At 31.9% G+C, this 10,815-nt stretch overlaps 1 protein-coding gene and 1 pseudogene across 1 annotated transcript; one reads left to right on the forward strand and one right to left on the reverse strand.

The window, feature by feature from the left end:
• Positions 1-1,728: 1,728 nt before the first annotated feature.
• LOC131183078 (LEAF RUST 10 DISEASE-RESISTANCE LOCUS RECEPTOR-LIKE PROTEIN KINASE-like 2.4) lies at positions 1,729-4,977 on the reverse strand. Its single transcript, XM_058152970.1, has 4 exons — positions 4,136-4,977; positions 3,479-3,505; positions 3,344-3,373; positions 1,729-3,029 (listed from the first exon to the last, which is right to left on the reverse strand). Exons 1-4 carry the CDS (start codon positions 4,914-4,916, stop codon positions 1,924-1,926), a joined length of 1,944 nt encoding a protein of 647 aa, XP_058008953.1. The 5' UTR covers positions 4,917-4,977; the 3' UTR covers positions 1,729-1,923.
• Positions 4,978-5,334: 357 nt separating this feature from the next.
• On the forward strand, positions 5,335-7,310 carry LOC110669024 (rust resistance kinase Lr10-like; annotated as a pseudogene).
• Positions 7,311-10,815: the final 3,505 nt, after the last annotated feature.

Consider the following 10,815-nt stretch of genomic DNA (forward strand, 5'->3'; position numbering starts at 1 on the left):
CCTGTCTAGCCCAAATTATGGCCAAATGAACAAACACTATTTATTTAGTCATTTTAGTACAATGGCAGTGCACAATATCCGGATTTGACCTAATTGTTCACTATATAAATGTCATTTTCTAGGCATAGTTTCTAAATGAAAAATGTGTCATTATGTGCCTAATTTCATTCCCAATTGGCTTCATACCAATTTGATTGGTAAAATTTCAGTTTTGGTCCCTCAAATGGACCTAGGTCAAACTGCCAAATTGGGACCCCTAAGCAATCCGAATTGCTTTTCAATTCTACCAATTCCAACACATCACAAATGGTCCTAATTGACCATTTCTAACCTCAATTAAGGTCATTTGCATCAATTGACCATTTCCTCCAATTTTTCCCTCAAATTTCAAGGTTCAAGAACCCTAATTCCTCAATTGTGTAATCTAATGAAATTAAAGTGCACAGATCTTTTTTACATGCTTAATTCAACTAAATTAACACTTTAATTCCATCAAATTCATGCAATTCCATTTCCCCCTATTGCTGGCTGAATTTTCTATTTAGTCCCCCATAATGGTTTTTGTTTGAATTTAAGTTAAATTCTAAGTTAACTAAAAACATAGAAATTAAACAACAAAATTCAAGTTTATTTACTGACCTCAACTTTGATTTCTTATTCTCCAAATCTTCACTTTTCTTCCTTACTTTGTTTCTTCAATCTTCTTTTCTAGTGGAATTAGCAAGGTTTATGGGGAATTTTTGGGGAAATTAGGGTTAAATGTACGGATTAAAAGCTTGAGACCAAGCTTTACTGGAGCATTATGGAGGTTTTAAAGAGAGAGGGAGGAGAGTGGAGACGGCAAGGGTTGTGGGAAGAAGATAACAAATTTGTTTTTTTTTTTTTTCCAATTTTTAGTTTTTATGTCTTAAATTGACTTGGTCAAATTTTATTTAAGTAAAATCTAATTATGACGTGTGAGGTGATGTGACTGATGTCATTTTCATTTTTCTTTTCTTTTTCTTTTTCCTTTATTTTTTTCAATAGTTCTTTAATTTAATTCTTGATTCCGAAATTTTCGTTTTTCCAATTTTATTGGGCAGTTAGGTCAGGAGTCACCTATAAGAGTGATTTGATCAAATTGCCACTCGCCGGTCTGATCCAATTTACAAGTAATTTGATATTTCTTCTGGATCCTGACCTAATTATTTGACCTACTTATCAACTCTTTTATGTGATTTTCTCTTTTCCACTAGGTTCAAAATAGTCTTTAGGGGCCGCGGCGTCACAATTTCCAATTCAAAAGTAGGGTTAGTACTGACCTCGCAGTCACTTCCCGGTAAGGTCACCATCGCTGTGACCCTCGGCTCATTTAACTTTTTATGCTTTGTTTTTCTTATTTATACTTAACCTTCTAGTCGGCACTGTTTATTTTCATTCAGGACTTTTCTAGGTGTCTTAACATGGTTATAATCCTCTTAATTGTCTGGACCGACACGGGTCACCGGAACAGTAAAATATACCAGGCTATGCATATAGGGGTGTTACAAAATAGACAATTTAATTTAATATTTCAGACCCATTAATTAATTAGGGTCTAAAAATATTAAAATTAAATTATGGTGTAAACGTATTGTTTTCTTACTATTATTGAAACATATTCTAAAGATGCTTAGCTCAAATGGTGAAACATCTGCAAATGCTCTAAACATCATAAAGTTTAGAAGAACCTAAAATATGATGCAAATATAAGTAGCGATCACTTGCAATTTAAACATAGAATTATTACAAACTATCATCAATTCATCAATTAACTCTAGTGTTTAGAGCAATTTTAAAGGATACAAGAGGAAGAAGATTATTGTTCCATCATTTGAAATGAAAGACTGCTCTTTTAATGAGTGGTATGTTAGCCTTCCCCTGTCACACTGAGCAGAATATTTCCTAAGGTCCCTTGATTTGGATTTCAGCCAGGCTATTCGATTCTGTAGTCACTGAATCTGCAGGAAATAGAACAGGCCTAGGAGGCATTTGTAGGCTTTCAATATCTCCTTCAAGCATCTCTACAACTTTGTTCATTGCTGGACGATCGGAAGGTTGAAACTGTACGCACCATAATCCTGTTATAATCATTTTCCGAGCTTTTATATTTTCCTCTTCCGCTGTCTCTTCTATTGGTAAATTTGCACTAGAGAGTTGGTCATAAACCCGAAATGGACTATAAACTTCACTCAAACTTTCAGCAAATCCATTTACTTTCTTCCCTCTATCTGCAACTTCTAACACCAACTGTCCAAAACTATACACATCTGCCTTATGTGAGACACGTCCAATGTTTTTGTAGAATATCTCTGGTGCCATATATCCTAATGTTCCCCTTTTAGCTGTAAGAGATGCAATGCTTCCCTTAGTTGGATAAAATTTAGCAAGGCCAAAATCAGAGATCTTTGGAGTGAAATTTTCATCAAGAAGAATATTGTGAGGTTTGATGTCAAAATGAAGGATTTGCATGTCACAACCTAGATGTAGATATTCAATGCCATGAGCAACTCCAAGTGATATCTTATATAGTTTTTCCCAACTTAAGGAAACGGATCCTTTATGACAATCAATATAATTATTAAGAGATCCTTTAGACATGAATTCATATATAAGAGCTTGCTTTGATCTCTCAGCACAAAAACCAATCAATTGTACCACATTAACATGGTGAATCTTCCCAATTGTAGCGACTTCATTGATAAAATCTTGTCCATCATCTTTGGGTTTATTTAATATCTTTACTGCAGCAAATTGACCACTACGAAGCTTTCCTTTATACACAGAACCAAAGCCTCCTTCTCCCAACTTTTCCTTGAAACCTCCTGTTATCTTTTTAATGTCTGAATAAGAATATCTTATTGGCATGAGGTTATTGTGACTCTGAAGGAATTCTTCAATGGTATTGTATCCTGATAAATGTCTCCTTCGCCATTTATAAATGATAAATGCCATCACACATGGAGTCCCACATAAGCATCTTGCAGCAAGAAGCAAAAAAAGAAGCTTTCCTGGATGAAATTTTGATTCAAGAGGGGTATAAAATTATCATTAGTTTTTTGATGTTACTTGTGATCGTTCAAATTTTATTTCTTGGTTAAACCAAATTCAGTAGATTAAATCAATGAAATTGCAGTATTTTGAATTAAATTCAAAAATTCTGAAATGAATTTCAAAATCCTGCAATATCATAGGTTTGGTCCATATTTAAAGACATAGCCAATAAAGTCTAAGTTGCTATACATAATGTGTCGTGTTTTTATGTTGTCTCTACATATAATTAGACTTTATGTCTCTGCATTCATTAAATGAAAGGAGTTCTTACCGCCATAAATCGAGATGAATTCCAAATCCGCTGCGAAATAAATGAACAAGGAATTGCTGATGTTATTAATGTTAAAAGAAGTAATAATTAATTAAATATGATCACATATATTATATAAATAAAGAGTGATCCTACCTCCTATCGAGTAGATGATTCCAACAGCTTCACCAAAGAAAAAAAAAGTCAGTATTAAAAAATATATTCACCAGTATATATATATATATAGTAGGATGTCATTGGCAGAAACAAATTGTGGAAGAAAATAATTCTAATTACATTGACTGAAAATGAATCTAGTTTTAATTTCTTGAATTTATCTATGCATAAAAAAAAATGTTGAAAAACTTAATAAAGAGAAAAATAAATATATTTTGACATATATATTTGATATTTTGGGTTCAGTAGTAATGCATCGTTTTGAAAACTGTGAAATTACAAGATTAAAATGTAATTAATAACTTCTAATCTAATAGCAAAGGGCCTAAGTTAAAAAAAAAATTTCAAATCTTTATAAAATTTGAAAATCTGACTAATTATGCGAAGATTTAATTGTTTGAATTAGATTACAAAAATACAAAAAAAATATTTAGCTTATTTTTGTGATTAGGTCATGTGAAAAAGAACAAAACAAAAATAAAATAAACATACATCGCATAGATTAGATCCTTCATGCAGATCTTAACTATCAATAATATATATTTTGCCTGTATTATATACATTATGTATTTATCTCATAATAATAATAATAATAATAATAATAATAAAAATAATACATATGAAAGCATTACTTACCCGGCAGGTTCATGCATCGAACACTGTTTCTGCTGTCCAGATAGCACCTATTATCATCACACTTTTCACATTTGAAGATGTTGTGCCAGGAAAGCTGAAACCCAAATGCAAGTTCCCTGTGAATTTCAAACAAGGACATATTCTTCTTTGTCGTAACAGGAAACAAACTCATCATCTCCACGCTGCACAACTCCTTCAAATCAGATGCCTTCATGTCTCCTATATTTACATAAGAGTAGTGCCTCTTCAAAGCAGATACAGAAGAATTGAATCCACGTAAAACGCAAGGAGCGGTGTCCACGTAAAGGGGAGAGTACACTGGATTTGGGCACTTGATGAAAATAATCATCTGCGATAACATGGGAGGTTCTCCCAACTTAGCCCATTTGTCTTCTTCTGACTTTGTCCATTGGTATTTATAATTGGAATATGGAACAATCTCATCATCATCATAATAATAATCAACTGGCAAAGGAAAACGAGGAAAGGAGGAGCAATCATCTTGATGGACGCCCGCATCCGCCAGTCGGATTGTGAAGTTATCGTAATTAATGGAATGAACATAGTATCTTCCTCGGAATAGATTTAACACAGTGAAATTATTTTCACAAGAAAGTTCAAATCTATGGTCTCCGCAATTGTTTGGATCAGTTTGTAATCGGAAAGGGTAACTAATGTTGTGGATATTGCCACATGAAGAAGAGGCACAGAGACTTGTATCCCTTCCATTGCAAGTTTGGGAGAAAAGCAGGAAAAGAAAGATGAGCGTTTCTGTAGTCATGGGAGGACAGCAGAGAGAAGTTTATTCTGCATAAACAATTCTTCTAGCTATTTTCCGTAACATTTGTATTGGTGGTGGTGAAGAGCCATTGTAATTTTATATTGGGAAAAAATGTTGAAATATATATTTTTTTCTTATTATTTACTAAAAATTAAGTGAAATTCCTGTAAAAAAAAAAAGGAGAAAAATAAAAGTTTAATCGTCATTAAATTTAAATTTCTTATGAAGTTGGACATTGATTAAAATTCCAACCCATTAAAATCAAATTTAATTTGGGGACCCATGGGATGGGAGTAAAGTTGGGTGCAACATCAGTGATCAGACATTACTTGCAAACTGGTCCACTTTGACATTTCAAGCTTGGTGTCTCTCTCATCACTTGCAAGAAGTCAACAACCATTGCTGTATACGTCTTAGGATGGAATTAGGAAATTTAAGAGAAATTGTTGAGAAATCACTTAGGATGGGGTTAGGAAATGAAGGTGGAAAAATCATATAATTAACCTATTTTTGGAATTTTGCCTTCCAAGAAGGCTTTTGAACTTCAATCTATCTGTTTTTCCCTTCCATTTTAAGGGGGATTATACCTACGAATACACCTTATTCAATTGCTCTTCAACGGGAGGTTCTTACCCAGTCCCCTGCCTCAGTAGTCTACAATATCATGTCTATGCCGTTAATTCAGAAAGTTATATTGGTGACTTGGACCTGTTGTCTTGCACTAAGACACGTGATATTTCATCACCAGTTCCAAATAATTATTTCTATTCCCAGGAAAGAATTCTTCTTTGAGTTGGGACAATCCCAAGTGTACAGATTGTGAAGTTAAAGGCAAGTACTGCAGATTGAAGAGCAACAACGCTACATCTGAAACTCAATGCTACGGCATGCTCATTTTCAAGCCACATAAAGCTACTTATGTATCACTTTGTTTCTGTTTGATATAAATGAATTACATAAAATTTTATGGAATTTATTTTATAAAGGAATTCTGAACAGGAAAATTTAATGGTGCCTTTTTTTTTTTTTTTAGGGGAAACAACCAAATTTATAGAAACAGGTTAGTTGTCTCTTCTATCTCCACTTTTATACATGGTTCATTTTTTATAAGCTTTATACATGGTTTCTTGACTAGGAATGTTTTATATATAAACAGGTGTAATCCTAGGTTCTATCCTTCTCGTAGCAGCAGCCATTCTACTCTACCGCCCATACAGGTTCAACAAAATAGAAAGACAATATCAGTCCAAGATTGAAAAATTTTTGGATGACTACAAATCTTTCGAGCCTACTAGATATTCCTATGATGATATTAAGAGGATGACTAACCAATTCAAAGACGAATTAGGACAAGGAGCTTGTGGAGCTGTGTTCAGAGGAAAGCTATCTGACGAAATTTTGGTAGCTGTTAAAGTCCTCAACAACTCCAAAGGAAACGGAGAGGAGTTCGTCAATGAAGTTGCAACAATAGGTAAAATCCACCATGTCAATATGGTTCGCTTGATTGGATTCTGTGCTGACGGGTTTAGAAGAGCACTGGTTTATGAGTACTTGCCAAATGATTCTCTACAGAAATTCATCTCTTCAGCAGACACCAAGAACCATTTCCTTGGATGGAAAAGGCTGAAAGATATTGCTCTTGGCATTGCTACAGGAATTGAATATCTTCATTAGGGGTGTGATCAGAGAATCCTCCACTTCGATATCAAACCACATAACATCCTGCTTGATCATGACTTCAATCCCAAAATCTCCGATTTTGGATTGGCTAAGTTCTGTGCTAAGGATCAGAGTGCAGTGTCCATGACAACGGCTAGAGGGACCATTGGCTACATCGCACCTGAAGTGTTCTCAAGGAACTTTGGGAAAGTTTCCTATAAGTCAGATGTTTATAGCTTTGGGATGTTAGTGGTAGAAATGGTTGGAGGAAGGAAAATTTTTGATATGGCAGAAGGAAATGATGAGCAAATATACTTTCCAGAATGATTTACAATCTTTTAGAAGAAGGAGCAGACCTCAGGTTCGAGAGTGAGGAAGAGGGAGATGCTAAAATTGCAAAGAAACTTGCAATTGTGGGACTCTGGTGCATTCAGTGGAACCCAGCAGATCGTCCCTCCATGAAAGTTGCTGTTCATATGTTGGAAGGGGAAGGAGAGAATCTACCAACACCTCCTAATCCTTTTAGCTCTTCAATTCCAACAAAAACAAAGGCAAGAATACCAGGGAGACGACTTCTCCAAGAGTTGGAGGTTATCTCAGAAGCAGAGTAAAATCATAAATTGAGGTAATATTTTTTAGTGTTTGGCTTACTACTTGTCACTTTCTTAATCTGCCTATGTACTGTTGCATGAGGACAATTAGTATGTTATGCAAAACCATAAGTGCTTGCAATTATATCACATTCTTTGGGAATTCGATGCATTTTTGGTAACCAGTCTACCAGCTGAGCTCATAGATTGAATTGATGCTAATGCATACGTTTCAGTGGTAATGCACTGCACACAAATGTTACCTTAGGGAAATTTTGAGTATTAGACTATGAATTTTGCATGTAATGTCAAATCCCATCAACTGAGAGCAATTGCCCTGGGTTGCTTTGCATCTTTCATTCCAGGATCTTTCACCTAGCATGCCACCCCATAGGCTGGGTGTTTTGGGAGGCCTATTGATCTGATTTTAGTCTGTGGTGCCCACATAAGTTTTTCCTAATTTAATCTCATTAATAAAAGTTTACTTATAAAAAAAAAATAATTATTCCATTTAGATATCAAATACCAGAAAATTAAATGCAATTTTTCATGAGCACTCTTAATGGTTTGTCTATGAAGGTACCTCAAGGTTTGGTTACAAATGAAAGGAAGCACGTGAAGTTCAGAACTCTCAACAGTATAAAGTTCAGTTCCAAGTGAACAAGTGAAGCCAGATGACGTGGGTAGAAATGATGATGGAAAACTTAAGGTTACAGTTTAATATGCAATATAGCCGCTTGATTTTGTTATTGAAACAAGTAATGCATACTATTTTTTACTTAAAAAAAAAAAAGCAAATTATTATTTATTTGATATTTTATATTTAAATGATTATAATTATGAATAATGTATAATATTTTTATAAAATACTATAATTATTTAAAGATTATTTTGTTAATAAGACAATATTTCAGAAACTAAATTATTTTAAATTAGAAAGAATTAGCAGAATTAATAAAGCCAATAGTCGATATAGATTGCAAAAAATAGTCTATTAATGAATTCAAATATTTGAGACTAAATTATTATAAAATAAAAAAAGAAAAGACCAACTTATAATTTCTTCCAAAATTTAATTTATAAATTATCCTAATTTTTTTCCGCCAATTATGTTGTTGAATCTTTCAATAAGATTACTTTCACAATTCATAGGAAGACTTGCTTTCTTCACTTGATTTTGGATAAATTATTTTGTTGCGTGGGATTAGATCGTTAGTTAGGTTATTATACATTGACAGAATTCATGGGAAGACAGTGCATGTTCACTTGTTAAAAATTAATGTAACTTTTTTTAAAAAGTATTTTAAAAAATTAAAAATAAAATTTTTTGTTCATATGCGTTAATTTTTGAAATTAAAATAAAAAAAAAATTAGTTTTCAATTTTTCAAAATTTAACTAATTAAGATTTGAAAAATAGTTTTAAATTATTTTTCATTATTTTCTTTTATTATAAAAATTTTATTTTTTTCGCTATTTTCTAAATACAAAACAAGAACTTTTTGAATTAAAATTATATTTTTTAATTTTAAAATTTTATAATTATTTAAAAATATTAATTTACAATAAAAAAATTAATTATATTATTATAAAATAAGTAAATAAAATAAGTTTTAGAAAATTTACATGTTAAAAAATTTTAAAAATAAAATATATTTTATTGTAATTTATTTTTTTAATTATCAAATATATTATATAATAAGCTTTTATTTTTTCAATTAAAAAATTATTTTCTACTATTTACTTGTGAATACCTTTTCCATATTTAAAAAAAAATTGAAATTTTCTTAAAAAATAAAAATAAAAAATAAAAAAAAATTTCCCTATAAGTAAACAAAAAAATTTTATAACCATACACATATGCGTTGTATGAAACACATCCAATGTTTTTGAAGAACAACTCTGGTGCCAAATATCTTATTGTTCCCCTTACAGCTGTAACAAATGCAATGCTCCTTTTGGTTGGATAAAATTTAGCCAACTCAAAATAAAAAATTTTAGGTGTGAAATTTTCATCAAGAAGAATGTTGTGAGGCTTGATATCAAAATGGAGGATTTGAATTACACAACCTCTATTGCCCCAAAAAAGAAGTGATCAAGAGGGGGGTGAATTGGACACTTTAGGTAATTTTTCAGTCATTGCTCAAGACTTAATGAAAAATTATGGCTTTGCACTTCTATGTATGTGTACAACTCTGTTTTTAAGATGTAATTTAAGTGATCAAACAAGTTACATACAAACAGCAGCTCAAACACAAAATAATCACTTAATATCAAGTGTTTCTTTTCATATATAAATCAGAGTTTGCAGGTCTAATTGTTCAAGCTCAATATTAACTCAATGACACAAATTCTCAACACATTCAATATATAATCAAAGTAGCAAAGTGCTAGAAATTAAAGAGTAAAGGGAAGAAGAGAATCAAACACAATGTTTATAGTTGATCGGCTCTTTTAGCCTACATCCACTCTTCCCAAAGTCTCACTTTGAGAGTCACTCCATTATTTGATCTTTTTCAATAGGCAATATTCAAAGCCTTTACAATCTCAGCAAGCTTCCCAGGTGCTTGAGAACCTTTATAATGTCTTTACTTCCCACAAAAGACCACAAGCTTCACAAAGTGCTTGAAAACCTTCCACAAGTGTGTCCTCACACTTACACAACCCTAAATAGGTTTTGGTGTAGATGAAATCACTCTTAATAACTCTCAGATACAAAATTAAATACTAAAAGATTGAGAGAGAAGATCTGCCACTCAAGCTCAAGAGTATTTAAATGAAAGCTTTAAAGATAGCACAATAAATTCTCAATGAAAAAGAACACTTTCATTAGGTAAAATTGTAGTAAATTATGCATTTTATATGTGCTTTCCATTGCCAAAAATGTCTGCTAGAGAGTGTTTCTAACGACTCTTTAATTTTCAAAAAACTAGTCATTACTTCTTTGAAAGTCATGCAGCAGAGTTATGTCAGGTCAGAGCATGAAAATAGTTAACTAAAATTTTTACTGGTTAACTAGTTTTGTAAGATAGAAAATTTTAGCCAACGAAAAAAATCTAAGCCAACAAAACTAGCTAACTAATTTAGCTATTGTCTGACTTAAATTTTGAAATTTTAGGTTTTTGAAGTAAGATTGTAAAAATTATTTTGATCATTCAAAAACCTTAGAAATGATGTAAAAACACTTTCTAAATTCTTGATTCTAAAAACAAAGTTATTTTAGATAATAAATGGCATAATCTTATATAATTTTTCCTAGCTCAATGTAGATATTCAATGCCACGAGTCATTCCAAGAGATATCTTATATAATTTTTCCTAGCTTGAAGAAATAGGTCTTTCTTGATGAAAAATATAATTATCAAAAGATCCATTGGACATGAATTCATATATAAGAGTACATTCTGATCTCTCAGCACATAAACCAACTAATTGTACTATATTAGCATAGTGGATCCTCCCAATTGTAGCAACCTTGTTAATAAAATCTTGTCCATTAGTTTTAGATTTACCCAACATCTTTATTGTTGCAAATTGACCATTTCGAAAATTTCCTTTACAAAACAAAATCAAAGCCTCCTTTACCCAACATTTCCTTAAAACCACTAGTAATTAATCGTCTTAATATCTGAATAAGAATATCATACTGGCAT

The sequence above is a fragment of the Hevea brasiliensis genome, chromosome 1 (assembly GCF_030052815.1).
Source record: "Hevea brasiliensis isolate MT/VB/25A 57/8 chromosome 1, ASM3005281v1, whole genome shotgun sequence".
NCBI lineage: Eukaryota > Viridiplantae > Streptophyta > Magnoliopsida > Malpighiales > Euphorbiaceae > Hevea > Hevea brasiliensis.